This window comes from Nycticebus coucang, chromosome 12 (assembly GCF_027406575.1).
Source record: "Nycticebus coucang isolate mNycCou1 chromosome 12, mNycCou1.pri, whole genome shotgun sequence".
NCBI lineage: Eukaryota > Metazoa > Chordata > Mammalia > Primates > Lorisidae > Nycticebus > Nycticebus coucang.
The window spans coordinates 32750483-32770131 of NC_069791.1; the positions used below are offsets into that span (position 1 = coordinate 32750483).

Here is a 19649-nt window from a genome sequence, read left to right on the forward strand (position 1 = left end):
TAAGGAAGGATAAGGATGGACACTTCATATTGTTAAAGGTAATACTGAATATGATGAGATTTCAATTATTAATATTTATGCACCCAACCAGAACGCACCTCAATTTATAAGAGAAACTCCAACAGACATGAGCAACTTGATTTCCTCCGGTTCCATAGTAGTTGGAGATTTTAACACCCCTTTAGCAGTGCTGGATACATCCTCCAAAAAGAAGGTAAGCAAAGAAATTTTAGATTTAAACTTAACCATTCAACATCTGGACTCAACAGACATCTACAGAACATTTCATCCCAACAAAACTGAATACACATTCTTCTCATCAGCCCACGGAACATACTCCAAAATCGACCACATCCTAGGCCACAAATCTAACCTCAGCAAATTTAAAAAAAATAGAAATTATTCCTTGCATCTTCTCAGACCATCATGGAATAAAAGTTGAATTCAATAACAACGGGAACCTGCATACCCATACAAAAACATGGAAGCTAAATAATCTTATGCTGAAGGATAGATGGGTATAGACGAGATTAAGAAGGAAATCACCAAATTTTTGGAACAAAACAACAATGAAGACACGAATTACCAGAACCTCTGAAATACTGCAATGGCAGTCCTAGGAGGGAAATTTATAGCACTGCAAGCCTTCCTCAAGAAAATGGAAAGAGAGGAAGTTAATAACTTAATGGAACATCTCAAGCAACTGGAGAAGGAAGAACATTCCAACCCCAAACCCAGCAGAAGAAAAGAAATAACCAAAATCAGAGCAGAATTAAATGAAATTGAAAACAAAAGAATTATACAACAGATCAATAATTCCAAAAGTTGGTTTTTTGAAAAGATCAATAAAATAGATAAACCTTTGGCCAACCTAACCAGGAAAAAAAGAGTAAAATCTCTAATTTCATCAATCAGAAATGGTAACGATGAAATAACATTAGACCCTTCAGAAATTCAAAAAATCCTTAACGAATATTACAAGAAACTCTACTCTCAGAAATATGAAAATCTGAAAGAAATCGACCAATACCTGGAAGTACGCCACCTACCAAGACTTAGACAGAATGAAGTGGAAATGTTGAACAGGCCTATATCAAGTTCTGAAATAGCATCAACTATACAAAATCTCCCTAAAAAGAAAAGCCCAGGAGCAGATGGCTTTACTTCAGAATTCTACCAAACCTTTAAAGAAGAACTAGTACCTATATTACTAAACCTCTTCCAAAATGTAGAAAAAGAAGGAATATTACCCAACACATTCTACGAAGCAAATATCACCTTGATCCCCAAGCCAGGAAAAGACCCAACAAGAAAAGAAAATTATAGACCAATATCACTAATGAATATTGATGCAAAAATACTCAATAAGAGCCTAACAAACAGAATCCAACAACACATCAAAAAAAATTATACACCATGACCAAGTGGGATTTATCCCCAGGTCTCAAGGCTGGTTCAATATATGTAAATCTATAAATGTAATTCAGCACATAAACAAACTAAAAAATAAAGACCATATGATTCTTTCAATTGATGCAGAAAAAGCTTTTGATAATATCCAGCATCCCTTCATGATCAGAACACTGAAAAAAATTGGTATAGAAGGGACATTTCTTAAACTAACAGAGGCCATCTACAGCAAACCCACAGCCAATATCGTATTGAACGGAATTAAATTGAAATCATTTCCACTTAGATCAGGAACCAGGCAAGGTTGCCCATTGTCTCCATTGCTCTTTTACATTGTAATGGAAGTTTTAGCCATTGCAATTAGGGAAGAAAAGGCAATCAAGGGTATCCACATAGGGTCAGAAGAGATCAAACTTTCACTCTTCGCAGATGATATTATCATATATCAGGAAAACACTAGGGATTCTACTACAAAACTTTTAGAAGAGATCAAGGAATACAGCAATGTCTCAGGCTACAAAATCAACACCCATAAATCTGTAGCCTTTATATATACACCGACAATAACCAAGGTGAAAAAACAGTCAAGGTCTCTATTCCTTTCACAGTAGTGCCAAAGAAGATGAAATATTTGGGAGTATACCTAACAAAGGATGTGAAAGATCTCTACAAAGAGAACTATGAAACTTTAAGAAAAGAAGTAGCTGAAGATGTTAACAAATGGAAAAACATACCATGCTCTTGGCTGGGAAGAATCAACATTGTTAAAATGTCTATACTATCCAAAGCAATATATAATTTTAATGCAATTTCTATTAAAGCTCCATTGTCATATTTTGAAGATCTTGAAAAAAATAATACTTCATTTTATATGGAATCAGAAAAAACCTCAAATAGCGAAAACATTACTCAGCAATAAAAACAAAGCAGGAAGAATCGTGCTACCAGACCTGAGACTGTACTATATTATTTGATCTTTGACAAGCCAATTAAAAACATTCAGTGGGGAAAAGATTCCCTATTTAACAAATGGTGCTGTGTTAACTGGCTGGCAATGTATAAAAGACTGAAACTGGACCCACACCTTTCACCATTAACTAAGATAGACTCTCACTGGATAAAAGATTTAAACCTAAGATATGAAACTATAAAAATACTTGAAGAAAGTGCAGGGAAAACTCTTGAAGGAATTGGCCTGGGTGAATATTTTATGAGGAGGACTCCCCAGGCAATTGAAGCAGTATAAAAAAATACACTACTGGGACCTGATCATACTAAAAAGCTTCTGCACAGCCAAGAACATTTAAGTAAAGCAAGCAGACAGCCCTCAGAATTGGAGAAAATATTTGCAGGTTATACCTCCGATAAAGGTTTAATAACCAGAATCCACGGAGAACGTATTAGCAAGAAAAGAACAAGTGATACCATCTCAGAGTGGGCAAAGGACTTGAAAAGAAACTTCTCTAAAGAAGACAGACGCACGATCTACAAACACATGAAAAAAAGCTCATCATCCTTAATCATCAGAGAAATGCAAATCAAAACTACTTTGAGATATCACCTAACCCCAGTAAGAGTAGCCCACATAACAAAATCCCAAAACCAGAGATTGTTGGCATGGATGTGGAGAAAAGGGCACACTTCTACACTGGTGGTGGGAATGCACACTAATACGTTCCTTTTAGAAGGATGTTTGGAGAATACTTAGAGACCTAAAAATAGACCTGCCATTTGATCCTATAATTCCTTTACTAGGTATATACCCAGAAGACCAAAAATCACAATATAACAAAGACATCTATACCAGAATGTTTATTGCAGCCCAATTCATAATTGCTAAGTCATCGAAGAAGCCCAAGTGCCCATCGACCCACGAATGGACTAGCAAATTGTGGTACATGTATACCATGGAATACTATGCAGCCTTACAGAAACATGGAGACTTTACCTCTTTCATGCTTACCTGGATGGAGCTGGAACATATTCTTAGCAAAGTATCTCAGGAATGGAAGAAAAAGTATCCAGCCCTACTATGAAGCTAATTTATAGCTTTCACATGAAGGCCATAACTCAACTATAGCACAAGACTATGGGGAAAGGGCCAAGGAAGGCGAAGGGAGCGGGGAGGTTAGTGTAGAGGGAGGGTAATGGGTGGGGCCACACCTATGGTGCATCTTAGAATGGATACAGATGAAACTTACTGAATGCAGAATACAAATGCCTACATATTGTAACTAAGAAAATGCCATGAAGGCTACATTGAACAGTTTGATGAGAATATTTCAGATTGTATATGAAACCAGCACATTGTACCCCTTGATTGCACTAATGCACACAGCTATGGTTTAACAATAAAAAAAAAATAATGTTGGCTTAAAACAATCACTAAAAGTTGGAGAGTGTTATGGAATTCCCTTTCCCCTCATACTTTTGAAATTTTCATTCCCACTTGAGAATATGGTGATAACACTGTTACTTTTTTAAAAATAGTCTTGCTTTCATAACCTTTAAAAATTAAACATTTTGTGGACACCGACTTGCACAAGACAGATGTCAAATAAAGTTGACTATCGTTTTCCAGAGAAATGACAGCATTATAAATGATCATTCTATCAGAAAGAGACCTGTTTCAGTAATACTATTTCATACAAATCTAATTTCACAGTATTTTAGTAGGAACAATGTGACAAAAAGGGTTCTATGGGTAAATCAATTTAGGAAATGGATTCATTGGTGAAATGATTTCTGTCTGGGAAGATTTCTCAGTGGGTTTATTTCATGTTTGTAATTGTAATGAATCTGCAGCTGTGACTTTTTCAGTGTTTTATGTTAGAGGAATTCTGCTTTAACCTGCTTTTGGAAGTGTTTTCAAGGACAGGATGACCAATAGATTTTTGTTGCCTCATTTGATTGTGAATGGGAATTTCCTGAAGCTCTGTGTTGAGAAGGGTTCTGAAGAGCATTTGGGTTTAACGAGAAAAAGGGTGATAGTTCTTTGTCTTTATCTACCAGGGCTGTGGAGAAAATGTGACACAATGCCATATACTTGCTATCCATCTTCTAGGTATCAAGAGGGATACTCCATTTTTCTTTCCCCCATTTCTTTTTATATGGTAGTATAAATGGGCTTCTCATATTTACAATGCTGAACTGAGTTATGATGTATAAATATAATTTCCATACTATGTATTTCAAGAAATTTCCCAAGGGTTTCCAAATTCATTTTACTAAGCTCTTTACAAATTTTTAATGTATTTTTCTCAAAGAAATAGGATGTGTGCTTCAGCAGTTGAGATGGAAATAGGCACCAAACGCAATAATAGACAAATGGGACATCAAACTTTAAAACTTCTGCATATCGGGCAGCGCCTGTGGCTCGGTCGGTAGGACGCCGGCCCCATATATCGAGGGTGGCGGGTTCAAACCCGGCCCCGGCCAAACTGCAACCAAAAAATAGCCGGGCGTTGTGGCGGGCGCCTGTAGTCCCAGCTACTCGGGAGGCTGAGGCAAGAGAATCGCTTAAGCCCAGGAGTTGGAGGTTGCTGTGAGCTGTGTGATGCCACGGCACTCTACTGAGGGCCATAAAGCGAGACTCTGTCTCCACAAAAAAAAAAAAAAAAAAAACCTTCTGCATATCAGGCTTGGCACCTGTAGCACGGTGGTTATGGCACCAGCCACATACACTGAGACTGGTGGGTTCGAACCCAGCCTGCGCCAACTAAACAATGACAACTGCAACAAAAAATAGATGGGTGCTGTGGTAGGTGCCTGTAGTCCCAGCTACTTGGGAGGCTGAGGCAAGAGAATCGCTTGAGTCCAAGAGTCTGAGGTTGTTGCGAGCTATGATGCTACAGCACTGTACCAGGGGCAACAAAAACAAGACTGTCTCAAAAAAAAAAAAAAATGCACGGTCAAGAGCACACATGTGGGCTGTTGACTCTGGATTATGAGTCTACCGCTTAGGAGCTGAGTAACCTTCATAGGTTATTTAGTTCTTGAGTCTCAGTTTTCTTGTGTGTGAAATGGGGGGAAATATTAGCATTTATCTTCAGGGTTGTTAGGAGGCTTACATTAACACATGTAAAAGGCTTAGGATCTATGCCTGTCATTGTAAGAATTTAATAAAGGTTAGCCCTTATTCTTATTCCCTCAAAACTTTTAATAGATTATAGCATTCGCCATATTATTCCAAAAGTAAATATACTGGAATTACTCGTAGGTAAAACAAAAGCCTAAAGGAAGGCTAACACATCAAGACGATCCTGAAAGATCTAGTTGTAACTTAGTGTAACTCAATGAAGTCATCTATAAGTAGTCAGATCAATTTCAAACTTTAAAAGGAAAGTTAAAAAATCAGAAAAGGCCACTATTCCTCCCACTATCTTATAGTTTATAAATATAGAGAACTGTATTTCGTATTTTAAAAACTTTTCAAGAAAAGAAAAGAAAAAGCGATACACTATCACACAATAAAAAGACCAGTATCAAACTCCATTTCATTTGCCAGCCACCAGTAGTCCCAGCCACCTCAGAGGCTGAGGCAGGAGGAGTGCTTGCAGCCAGGAGTTCAAGGCTGCAGTGAGCTATGACCCTGCCACTGCACTCCAGCCTGGGTGATAGAGACTTTGTCTCAAACGCTATAATATTTAATTAGGTACTAGTAAAAGAATAGACAACCAAATCAATTCAATCAATTCAAGACCCTTTCCTTCCTTCCCATCACCACTACCTCCTTCCAAAATAGTTCCCAGAATTTGTAAGAACTTAATAGATGGTAAAGGTAACATTTCCAGTCACTGAGAAAAAAAAAGGACTAATCCCTACGGAGTTGTGGAACAAGGAATAATATTTTGGAAAGAAAAATAGACTTCTGTATCATCATAGATCAAAATAAATTTCAGCTAGATGAAAGACTTTAGTATAAAACTATGAAACTGCACAACACCTAGAAGAAAACTTAGATGTATATTTATTTAATCCTGAAGTGGAATTTTTGTTCCTGAGCATAAAAGCATTGACATATTTAACTACATAAAAATTAACCCTGGAAAAAAATACTGACTACAAATTTTCTTTCATTTTTATTTTTCATTTTTGATCAATATACATGTACATACTATTAGGTTACATTGTTTGCATAAGGTAAAGTCTGAGTTGTAATTGAGTCCTTCACCCAGGCAGTGTCCAAATACCCCTACATTGTACCCATTAGGGAGGAACTTACCAAATGTCCCCTTCTTGAATTCGTTTTTCTCTCATGTGGACCTTTAGCTGTTGACTTGCTAATTTCAACACAATATTGAGTACATGGGATGCTTGGTTTTCCATTCCTGAGATACTTAAGAAGAATGTTCCCCAAATCTATCCAGGTAAATACAAAATATTCGAAGTCATGTATACCATGGAATACCATTCAGCCATAAAAAAAGTTTTATCATTTTGTGTCTTAGATTTAAATCATTTATCCCATGTGAGTTAATTTTTGTAAGTGGTGAGAGGTATACACATGCCAAAGTTTATTAATCCATTCATGGGTTGATGGGCACTTGTGTTGTTTCCACATCTTTGTAACTGTGAATTGAGCTGCTACAAACATTTGAGTGTAAATGTCCTTATGATAAAAGGATGCTTTTTCTTCTGGGTAGATACCTAGTAATGGGATTGTGTGATCAAATAGGTCTACTTTTAGCTCTCTAAGGATTCTCCATACTTTTTCCCACAAAGATTGTTATTAGTTTGCAATGCTACCATCAATGCATAAGTATTCCCCTCTGTCTGCACTGAAGTGCTCCGGGACATCTGTGCTCTGGGACCTTGTGATGTGGGCTATTCTCACCAGGAGTAGGTGATATTTCAAAGTGGTTTTGAGTTGCATTTTTCTGATGGTTAGGGATAATGAGCATTTTTTTGTTTGTTGGCCATTCATCTGTCCATAAGATTGTTTATATTTCTTGCCCAATGATTAATGGGGTTGTTGGCTCTTTTCTTGTTGGTTTGCTTGAGTTCTTTGTAGATTCTGGTTATTTGCCCTTTGTCAGATTTGTAACACATCAATATCTTCTCCCATTCTGAGGGTTAAGTATTTGCCTTGTTGATTGTGTCCTTAGCTGTGCAAAAGCTTTTAAACTTGATTAGGTCCCATTTATTTATTTTTGTTGTTGCTGCAATTGCCTATGGGGTCTTCTTGCTAAATTCTTTCCCAAGGCTGTTATCATTAAGAGTTTCTCCCATACTTTTTTCTAGAGTTTTTATCATTTTGTGTCTTAGATTTAAATCTTTTACCCAGTGTGAGTTAATTTTTGTGAGTGGTGAGAGGTGCAGGTCCAGTTTCAGTCTTTGACATGTGGCTAACCAGTTTTTTCAGGACCATTTATTAAATAGGGATTTTCTCCAGTGTGTGCTTTTGTTTGGTTTTTGAGGATCAGATGGAGATATGAGGTGGTTTCATCTCTATATTCTCTATTCTTTCATTTATTAAGTGGTCAGTTGATTGGGACAAGGACTTGCACAATCAGAGTTCACTGCCACACTGAGCACTGGGTTTTAGGGCATCCTTCCGCCTCAGTCTCCTGAGTAGCTGGACCAGGGGTGTGCACCACCATACTTGGCTAATTATTATTTTTTAAATGTAAACTTTTTTCATGATTGAGCAATTTTTATTTGACAATTACACTTCAAGAAGTTCATCCTAAACAAAATCAGAAATGCATAGCAAATGTGTGTAGGAGACTCTTAACCAATATATTACTGATAAAACTTTCCAAACATTTTAAATGCTCCATACTAAAGACATATTTAAATAAATTGTTGGCTTCCTGGCCTATAGTCATTCTGGGAAAATCATGAAGTGACAGATACCATAATTAGCTAAAATTCATAAGTGGCTGCTATGGAGAACAAGAATTAGGGCTAAGGTAAAGACTTTTTTTTTTGTAATTTTATGCCTTCAAATATTATCTGACTTTTAACCAATACATGTTAATGTGTACAATTTTATTATTTGTATTTGTTTGTATAAATGGTAGGAGAGTAGCTTTAAAAAAAAATCATTAGAATTAGGCTGGGTGTGGAGGCTCATACTTGTATTCTTAGCACTTTGGGAGGATTGCCTGAGGTCAGGAGTTTGAGAGGAGCCTGAGCAAAAGTGAGATCCCATCTCTACAGAAAACAGAAAACTTAGCCAGGTATGGTGGTGTGTGCCTATAGTCTCAGCTACTTGGGAGGCTGAGGCAGGAGGACAGCTTGAGCTCAGAAATTTGAGGCTAGAGTTTGTCTAACCAGGACAATAGAGAAAGACTGTGTCTCAAAAAATAAAGTTAAAATAAAATAACCCTAAAGCTGTTTCTCTTGATATAATTACCTTCTTGAACAGCACTGCAGTCCAGACACCTGAGCCAGAGCTTGAGTTCATTGTGTTTGCTTCAACATTTCCCAAATGCAATTATTTCTCAAGTTCTTGCCGTCCTGCCTCTGTAATACTGTAAGTCTGCGTCCTCCTCTTCATCTTCACCTCGGTCCAGGCTCTCCCAATCTCAACCAGGTTTACTGTAATAACCTCTGTGGGGGAACACTGCTGTGGCCTGCTGCCATCCAGCCTCTCCTGCCACCAGCCGAGAATGTATTTTAATGTTCTATTTAGTTCCATATACCCAATCAGGAGAGAGGACAGTCCAGTGTGTTGTCCAGGGGATTCCAACAGGCCTGACTCATCAAACTTCAACCCAGGGTAGGGCATGGGAGCAAAGCTGGGCTGGTCTGTATGTTCCCATCTGCTGACCACAGGAAAGTCCATGTGGACCAAGTTGATTGGAGGCCCAATCAATGGGTGTATTTGTGTGAACTGCTAGGAAACAGAGAAGCTCCCTTTCTACTGAGATTGCCTTTACAAGAACAATAGAATCTAATATTAGTCTAACATTTTAAATGGCACACAAATGTTATGGACACCCTACATATGCTTGGGTTTTTCTGAATGTCATTATGGGGTAAGGTCCACAGAGGAGAAAACCAGCTCAGGGGACAGCAAAGTTGAGAGGTGGAAAGAAGAGGCAGAGAGGGTCGGAGGGACCCATAGTGCTGAGAAACCTTTCCTGGGTAAACCACCGAGATTTTGTAGTTGTTAAGAGCCTTTAGTGTACCCCCGATGAACACACCCCAACACGTACATAGTAACATCGTTCAACACACCTCTCTGCCTAGTGGTTTGAGATTGTTTCCCTAATCTATGTTTCCACCTTACAAAGTAGTTAAGGACACACCTTTTGGGGGAGGAAGTTTATTCAATTAAAAAAAAAGAACTACAAACTACTATATAGTAATTATTATAAAATATAATTTAATTTCACTCTTCATCATTTACCACAAAATTTTAAAAATACCAATGTACAGACAAGATCAAGTAAACTGGAAAAGAGCTAAAAATTGTAGAAAAGACTAAACTCAAGAATGTACACGCAGTGACACACTTGGTACACTCCGGAGTCAATTCAGAAAGCATTTTCAACGAGGAATAGGTTTTCTTTCTAGGTCAGCTTTGATTGGTGCCACATCTGAATAGCTCCCTAAGCCAAAGTGCTTATGTTATGTGAGATCTTGCTAGGCTTCCCTTGGAAAGCATTTCCCATAAAACAACGCACACCAGACAGGCTGACTTAGTCTAGGCACAAAAGTCTTAAACGCCTCTCACAGGCTCTATGGAGCTTGGAAAAAACAGTCCACTGATGAAAACAAAGCGCTGTAGAAATGGAAAAGTGCCACCTAGTGGGCACTTGGCAGTTTTTCTTTATGGCTTCTAGGTAATTCTAGCTGTCACTCAGCCCTTTTCTGCCCATAACACTGTGCTGGGCAAACCTAAGTCTCCAATTCCAGAAGCCAGTGATGACCTACCTGAGGGGCAGATGCCTCTTCACAGCAGGATCTGAAACTGGACACCACTAAACACAGTCTGGTAACTAGATATTGGCCATTTCATACTCCCGCGACCTAGATTCTACAGAGATTTCTCAAAGACTATGCCAACCAATTTAGCCTTTTCTGTCGTGGTACTGTAAATAAACACTTCTCTTTAACTCCCCTTATTTCAGGCTGCCCCCACGTAATAAAATACCTGATAACAATTTTAAGTTTACTGTTTTCAAAAAAGTTTTAAATTTGGTACACGGATGGAGACTCAGTTATATGATCATGCTAAGTCAAGAATCAATAAATAATTGTTCTTTAAACATTGTATGGAGAGAAATACCGTTATACCCTTTGGTCTACTTCAATAACACCCATATAATAAAATACTCTAGAGTAGTGCTGTCCAATAGAAATAGGATGTGAGCCACGTTTGTAATTTTAAATGAAAAAGATGTAAGGAGAATGTATTTTAATGTTCTATTTAGTTCCATATACCCAAAATATCATTTGAACATAGAATTAATATAAAATTGTTAATGTGATACATTTTTTGCGACACTAAGTCTTCAAGATCTGACGTGTATTTGACATTTATGACACATCTCAATTTGTATCAGCCACATTTCAGGTGCTCAGTAGCCAAATGGCTGGTGGCTACAGCACTGGACAGCACAGTTCTAGGAGCCTCATTAATGCTCAAGTCCTGAGGATCAGAATCATAGAATCAGAGGTGGAAGTAAACTTAGAGATCCAATCTCTCTCTCTTTTTTTTTAAATGAGGAAACAGAGGCACAGAGAGTTTAAATGGCTTGCTTGAGGTCACACAGCTAAATTCAGGCTGAACAGGCTCTTCTGACTCTAGGCACTTTCCCCACTCTACTACATGACTATAATGGTAATTCTTTTTTTTTTTTGAGACAGAATCTCAAGCTGTTGCCCTGGGTAAAGTGCCGTGGCGTCATAGTTCACAGCAACCTCCAAATCTTGGGCTCAAGTAATCCTCTTGCCTCAGTTTTTCTATTTTTAGTAGAGATGGGGTCTCGCTTTTGCTCAGGCTGGTCTCAAACCTGTGAGCTCAAGCAATCCACCCTACTTGGCCTCCCAGAGTACTAGGATTACAGGTGTGAGCCACCACACCTGGCCTATAATGGTAATTCTTAAGAGTTAAAAAAAAAAAAAAATCCTGGAGTACTCTTTTTATGATACTTTCATGAAATTTGTAGATATATTTATCACATATCTGAGGAACTAATTCTTATGTAAAAAATTAATATAATAGAAGCCATAAAAATCTGTCACTTCTACCAGCAATCAAATTTAGTTAAAGGAATGCATTTTAAAGAAGACCCTAACCTGAGAGCCATGGTAGTGGGCAATGCGTGGACCGGATTCTGAGTCCAGGACAAGGGGATTTACATATTAAACTAATGCTCAAACCGCCCGCAGAGCATTCAATTGGCTATTCGCCCACTGGCCTCTGTAGTAACCCCTCCTCCCGCAAAGAGAAAAACTGCTACTGTGCAAGGCAGCACTGGTCTGTCTGCCTCTCAAATTCCTACATCATAGGGGTTTGCCCTGCCTGCTTGGAGGCCAGCCAGCCATTGTTGACCTACCCTGTGCTACCAATGGCTGAGGTAGACTCTTTGGAAACCAAGGTCAACATGCAATAGTTCAATCCTTTACAAAGTTATATTGGTAGGCAGGCCTCTGCCTGACTTAGAGAACAGACATGATCTGGCATCCTTCTTCAGACTGAACTATCATGCTTAAGCTGCTGCATGCCAATGCCCTCCACCTTACAGCTTCCGCTCCCCCCCCCCCAGCTTCATCTAAACCTGGATGTTACTCAAGTCCTCAAGTGTCAGACCAGAAATGGTGCTGACCCTCCAGCATGGCTGGAGCACCATCAGCTCAAGAGGACGATGTGCCAGCACATCCTTGTCTACACACCCACTGGAAGGAAAAATTTGCTTTGGTTAATGACTCTTGGTATGCTAACTGTTAATGTCTGAGGGAAGTTCCCATCACCTACAGCTGAAAAACCAGCATGAGAAATGATGCTTTGTTTTGCTGAGGGGCTCTAAGGGAAATCAGCTGGCAGGGAGTAGGACCATAGAGAGAAAGGAAACTAGATCTGAACTCCACAGGGAAGCCTGGCAGTTTCCCCATGAGTTTTGTGGTCTTCCCATTTGTGAGGCACAAAAGTGAATAAATGGGAACATACTTGGTAAACCATAAAGACCTATTAAAACAAACTTATAAAAGTGCCATTCCCAAGAAGGTAGACATATGTAGTATTTTAAATAAACTTAATCCTTACACTAAAATTGAATTACCTCCAGATTGTTAAAATAATGCTCTCCAAATTTTTAATTGTAACTAGGAAATCACTTTTTAAATTATCTCTCTTTGTCTGGGGATTTAAAAAATGTACTTGCCATTTATTTTATTACCTTTGGTTATAGGCAGTAAGAACTGTAATTACCAAATTTAAAAAGGCTATTAACTAGTTCTTGGGTCAGGTAATCAATCATTTAACTAGTGAGACCACTGCATTACCAAATTGTATAAAGAAACTGTTTTATACACATTTAAACATTAAAAAGTATATGAATCAAATGTGTGACTCTATAAAAGACATTTAATCTGCCTGGGCCTCTATTTTCTTCTAGGATTAATCTATTGTTAAGCACCTTTTCAATGTCAAAAATCTATTCTATCTATAATGAAAATTGTGAGTAGTTATATTATAGAGTCAATCTTATATGCAAAGGTTAATCACCAAGATCCTTCCTTTTCTGGAAGCAAAGCTGAAACTCTTTCAGCTTTTTCTGAGTTTTAAATAAGAAATCATCTCCCTTAATATCCATCTTAAAGTTCTCAACTGAGCATAGATATCCTGGCTCTCTGCTTACCCAAGTCTACAGAGATTAAATATGGTTTTCCTTGTGATTACGACTATAAATTGCACCATCCCGTTGAAAGTTCAAGTACTTACCATTTTCTTAAAGTGTGTAGCCCTATCCTCAATTAAGGGAATATACAAGGAAAAGAAATGTTCAAAGTACACAAACCCACTACTATTAATCTATTATGAATGAATCTCAGACACAGGGAAAGGTCAAAATATTACATTATTCAAACTCCAAAAAGCTGCATCAAAAATAAAAACAAAACCAAAACAATATGTATAAGATACTCTTGGTTAGAAATATTTTAGCAAAAATATGGCAATTTGTGAATTTTAAGCCATTACACAAGTAAACGGATCTGTAATAAATTCTGGTTCTCTTGGTAGGGAAATATATATATTTCCCCACATCTGTGAGAGTAAGGTGCAACTCTACAAAAATTTGTAGACCATTAATAAAAGATAAAAACAAGCTGGGCACCACAGCTCAGTAGTTAAGAGTGCTGGCCTGGCAAGCTGGGGGCGGTGAGCTTGAACCTTGCCTGGGCCTGATTAAGAAAAAAAAAAGAAAGAAAAGAAAAGATAAAAACAGTACCGATGCAGTATGTAGAATAGACAGCTTTTTTTGTAAATGAAATGCTTTAAAATATTTCTCATTTTTAGAATTAAAAATCAAATGCTAGAGTGTCCACTGGATGTCACTGAAGTCCCCAGGGTCTCCCAGGCCCCCCTCTGCTTCTAAGTAATTCATGAATGCAGCCATGGCTGTGTCATCATTGTCACACAGGGCATCAAAATCCAGCTGTGCACCATCACCTATGGATTAAAGTACAGGCCCAGGTAAGTAAAGGTGATCAATAAAGTCAAACATTTCACACATCTGGCAGTTAAAAATGATCACTTTGCCATCAAAAATGGCAAAACAAGGCTAGAATACCAGGAAATGTATTTTTGAAGGCAAAGTATATATCTTAAATTGCAGAAGCTTGGTATATATTTTTTTAATGGGTCACCTATTTTTATAACAATCTGCTGTCAGATACATTGCTCTTATTTCATCTAATGCACAGAAGTGAGCTAGGCTTCAAGTTTGCTAATAGAAAAGGACACTACTAATGGGTAGATTCCCAGAGAGTTGGAAGCTAGGGACTGGGGTGTGTAGAGAGTCTGGAAAGAGAAATGTAGCTTTCATCTGCCTTTGAGAAAACTATTTGTTCAATACTACAAGGAGAAGGCCGAGACAAAACCATCATCTTCCAAAAGCAGGAAATTTTCTTATAAAAGGAGGATAAACCAGACTTTAGATTGAAAAAGGAAACATGCAACTGTGGAAATGAGATTTAAGTTAGAAGAAGAGGTTCTAGAAATTAGGGGTTAAAATGCAGATAAAGGATGGATCACCTGAGCTCAGGAGTTCAAGATCAGCCTGAGCCAGAGTGAGATCCCGTCTCTAAAAATAGCCAGGCATTGTTGGGGCACCTGTAGTCCCAGCTACTCAGGAGGCTGTGGCAAAAGAATCACTTGAACCCAAGAGTTTGAGGTTGCTTTGAGCTGTGACGCCAGGGCACTCCACCCAGGTGACAAAGTGAGACTCTTGTCTCAAAAAAAATGCAGATAAAGATTAACGGATGGCAAAGTGCAGTAGAATTTGAGATGATTCAGTGTGGCTGTGTGCGTGTGTGTGAAGCTGATATCGTTGAAGTTCCTGATTCTCTAACACAGGCTTTCAGGAAGAGCACTGTCAGTTGTGGAAGATACAAAACCATATACAACAGTTTGAATGTGTCCACTCAAGTTCATGTGTTGGACACTTAAATCTCCAATGCAACAGTGTTGAGAGGTGGTGCCTAGTAAGAGGTGAGTAGGTCATGAGGGCTGTACCTTTATGAATGGATTCATGTCATAATGGTGGGAGTGGCTTAGTGATCTTGAGAGTGGCTTTGTCATGAAACCCCGTTTGGCCACTTCTCGCTTTCTTGCTCTCACCCTCTCTTGCCCTTCCGTCTTAAACCATAGGAGGATGAAGCATAAAGGCCCTCACTAGATGCCTTTACCATGCTATTGCACTTCCCAGCCCCAGAATCTTCAACCAAATAAATTTTTGTTCACCATGAATCACCCAGCTTGTGGGGATTCTGTTACAGCAGCATAAACAGACTGAGACACATGTCATTTCAATTTCCTTGATATGGACTTTGCACACACGTTGTTAAAATGAATGATTACATCTTAAGCTTTCGTGACCTGTATCCTTTAAAAATTCTTGGTATTTCTTGAGAATGGACCTTTTTTCTTAGACAAATATGATAGTTTTCAGCTGGGCACATTGGCTCAGGCCTGTAATCCTAGCACTTTGGGAGGCCAAGGCGGGTGAATCGCCTGAGCTCACAGGTTTGAGACCAGCCTGAGATAAGACTCTAGTTTAGAGTCTGCAAGACTCCGCCTCTAAAAATACCCAGGCATTGTGGAAGGCACCTGTAGTCCCAGCTATTTGGGAGGCTGAGGCAAGAGAATCATTTGAGCCCGAGAGTTAGACGTTGCTGTGAGCTATGACACCCTAGCACTCTACCAAGGGTGACAAAGAGAGACTCTGTCTCAAAAAAGAAATATTATAGTTTTATTTAAAGTGTGTGTACTGAGCACTATTCATAGCTGTTTCAGTGATAATTGAATTCTTTACGACAGGTTCATTAAGTAACAATCATTTTAAAATTAAGAGTATGACTATTATATTTAGAATTTTGAATGGAGAAAACAATTCCTAAGTTTTTAAAATTATTTGCTTCTCTAGAAATCTCCTGTGTCTGAAAGCACAGTTATTAAGAGGGAGTTTTTTTTTTTGTAAACTAAAAGGATAGGCAATTCCCAAAGAAAACTTACTGAGGAGTGGTTCCTGACTGTGGGCAGCAGCAGTACCCTGGCTTGGCCTGGTAGCCTCTAGCTGCCCCATTTCAGAAGGACTTAAAGGAAACATCTCCTTGTCTGACATCTGAAAAGACAGAACAATCAACAGTGAGATTTCTACGTGAATGAAATAAAGACCCTGTGGCCGTTATAAGATGCGGCTTGTCGCTAGGGCCACCAGCACGTCATCAGGGCAGGCTGCATTGACTGAGTATTACACGCCCAACTCTCCACAGGTATCACCTATTCCACTTTTCAAATCTTGAACAGGTCATGAAACTGAAGCCTAAAGAGAGGCTAATATCTTGCGCAAGGGGTTGAACTCAAGCCTACATTCTTAATAACTAAAGGAACATAATCTAAGGAAGAGTTTTGGATTAAGAAGAGAAAGTTCATGACCGCAAATGCCTGAGATCAAGGTTATTTCAGTCTTTAAAAAATGACAACAAAACGATACTTCACATGAAACTACTATGGGAAATACTGCTTTTAGAGTAAGGAGGAGATTAGAGCAGATGCTTTTACCAAAAAGTTCTTGTACTGTTACACAGTTACACACCAAACAATCTAGTTATCAACGTAGCACATAAAGCAAGACATCATTTACCTACTGTCGGATTACACTGAGGTGCTTGTATCTTTGGAATGCCTACAGAATGTACCCAACTTAAAGACATTTTTGTCTACTACAACTTAAATCGGCTTCTAGCATCTTGCCCAGCACAAGATGGGTACCTCTCCAATAAACATTTTCTGAAGTATGAGTAAATAAACAGCCCAGAAGATATATGAGATTTGTGTAAAAACATGTATAATAACTTGTATTTTCAAACTTCTGTTTGGACCTGGTTAGATGAAATTCCTCTTTCTCCTGTCCCACTTTAGGCTTTTTATCTGTACCATATTAGAATTATAAAATATTTTAGCCTTCCAGATAGTACCAATTTTAGTCATTTCTGTATATGCATTTCAGAAGCTAGCATTTGTTCAATTGATTCAAATAGTATGTATGTATCCTGTGGCTCATAGTATTTAAACTTTTCTTTCAAACCACAAAGAATACCTTTAATCCACTGAATTGAAACCTACTAAAATAACAACAATAAAAATAGTTTCCATTTATTATTGGGCACTTACTGTATGCCAGGCACTGTTTTAAGTTTGTGTTTTTCTATTAAATCACTTAATTCTCAGGAAATGGGAGATGATATTATTCCTGCTTTATAGATGAGGAAATTGAGGCACAGAGAGATTAAGTAACAAGCCTCCCAGACATATACCAATGGACCAAAACAGAAAACCCAGATATAAAAACATCCTTTTATTGCCATCTGATCTTCGACAAAACAGACAGTGATATATACTAGAGAAAAGAATCCCTACTATTCAATAAATGGTGCAGGAAAATTGGATAGCCACATGTACAAGATTGAAACAGGATCTATACCTCTCACCACTTGAAAAATTAATTCATGATGGATAATGGGTAGACTTAAAACTAAGTCACGAAACTGTAAGAATTTTGTAAGAAAATGTCAGAAAAACTCTTCTAGATAATGGCCTAGGCAAAGATTTATTGAAGAAGACCCCAAAGGCAATCCCAGCAACAATGAGAATTAACAAATGGGACCTGATTGAATTAGAAAGCTTCTGCACAGCAAGGAAACAATCAATAGAGGAAAAGGCTACAGAATGGGAAGAAAATAATGCTATACATCTGAAAAGGGGCTGATAAGCAAATCAGCAAGAAAAAAATCAAACAGAAAGTGGGCAAAAACATCAACTAAAGCTTTTCAAAAGATAACAGACTAATGGCCAATAAACATGAAAAAATGCTCAATGTTCTAATTATCAGGGAAAGGGAAATGGAAACCACACTGAGTTCTCCCCTAATTCCAATGAGAGTGACTTTTATTAAAAAATCCCAAAACAAAAGATGCTGGTGAGGATATGAAGAGACAGAAACTCTTATACACTGTTGGTGGGACAGCAAACTCGTATAACCTCTATGAAGATACCTTGAAGAAGTAAAAGTACACCTACCATTTGATCCAGCAATCCCACTATTAGTATTTACCCAAAGAAAAAAAGTCATTTTATCAAAAAGACACACGTACTCAAAATGTTTATTGCAGCACAATCACAAAGATGTGGAATCAACCCAAGTGCCCATAAATACATAAGCAGATTAATAAAATGTGACATATATACACACATATATATCCTATGTATATCATGGAATAATTTTCAGCCATAAAAAATGGTGCTAGGCTTGGCACCTGTAGCTCAGCAGTTAGGGCGCCAGCCACATACACTGGAGTTGGTGGGTTCGAATCCAGCCCAAGCTGCCAAACAATGACAACTACAACCAAAAAAATAGCTGGACGTTATGGCAGGCACCTGTAGTTCCAGCTACTTGGGAGACTGAGGCAAGAGAATCGCTTAAGCCCAAGAGTTTGAGGTTGCTGTGAGCTGTGATGTCATGGCCCTGTACCCAGGGTGACATAGGGAGACTTCTCTCAAAATAAATAAATAAATAAATAAAGGTGAACTAATCTTTTGTAAAACCCTGGATGGAACTGGAGACCATTCTTCTAAGTGAAGTTTCACAAGAATGAAAAAACAAACACCACTGTTAAATTGCAACTAATCAATCAACACTCGTGTGCACATTTGATGAGTAAAACTCAAGGGAAAGCAACCAGGTGGGAGGGGGCAGAAAGGGAGGGGTAAATTTATACCTAATGGATACAATGCACACTTTCTGGGTGATGGACACACTTACTGTTTGAGTCAAACAGTTCAAAAGCAATTCATGTAACCAAAACACTTGCACTCCCATAATAGTCTGAAATTTCAAAGAAAGTAACAAGCTTGAGGTTATATAGCAGTAACTATCTGAGTCCTAATAACTTGGACCTCCATACTACGCTTCCAACAGCTCATTCTTAACCACTACTTGACACTACCACTTAAAAACCACTGACTGGCCTGAAAGAGTTCTTTATTTTTTTATAGAATGACTTCTTTTCTCAAAAGAAACAATCTACAAGGAGCAATTTTATTGTTCATTTATTTTATGGGAATTATCATTTATGAGTGTACTTACATGTCTGCAGTTTACAGTGTGAGTATCTTTCATTAAATCTGTTGAACTTGAATCATCAAGGGATGAAGATGACTGTAACCTTTAAAAAGTGATACATAAAATATTTGTTCTTTTCACGTATTTTAGAAGGAAATCTCCTCTATATACGTAATAACTACTGATAAAAGTACAGAAAGGAAACTGAACTTAAATACTGTTAGCAGTTTTCACAATTAGACTGCCTTGCTAGGTGCCAGGTTGACTTTTGGCTAAGGAGTTCTGAAAAATATGGCACGGTTAATACACATGGAAAAATAGGGCTGTTAGGTAAAAGCTCTTACGTAAACCGTATCACTTGTCAATACAGCATGAGGTAAAGTAACAGAATATTTGTAACACGACAGTTTAAAATGGGCACTCGCACAGACAATCAGT

The 19649-nt window shown here is 38.1% G+C and overlaps 1 protein-coding gene across 11 annotated transcripts in view; it reads right to left on the minus strand.

The window, feature by feature from the left end:
* The window catches only part of BMAL2 (basic helix-loop-helix ARNT like 2), a 122524-nt gene that overhangs the window by 29183 nt on the left and 73692 nt on the right, over window positions 1–19649 (minus strand). For 10 of the 11 annotated variants that reach the window (XM_053554069.1, XM_053554072.1, XM_053554062.1 and 7 more), the window contains 3 exons: window positions 19236–19314; window positions 16103–16211; window positions 9702–14038 (listed from right to left, as the gene is read on the minus strand). In XM_053554069.1, the coding sequence (XP_053410044.1) occupies window positions 13902–14038; window positions 16103–16211; window positions 19236–19314 (325 nt within the window). In that variant the 3' untranslated portion in view covers window positions 9702–13901. Of the gene's footprint in view, window positions 1–9701; window positions 14039–16102; window positions 16212–19235; window positions 19315–19649 lie in introns of those variants that run through there. The other variant, XM_053554073.1, reaches the window with a different exon arrangement.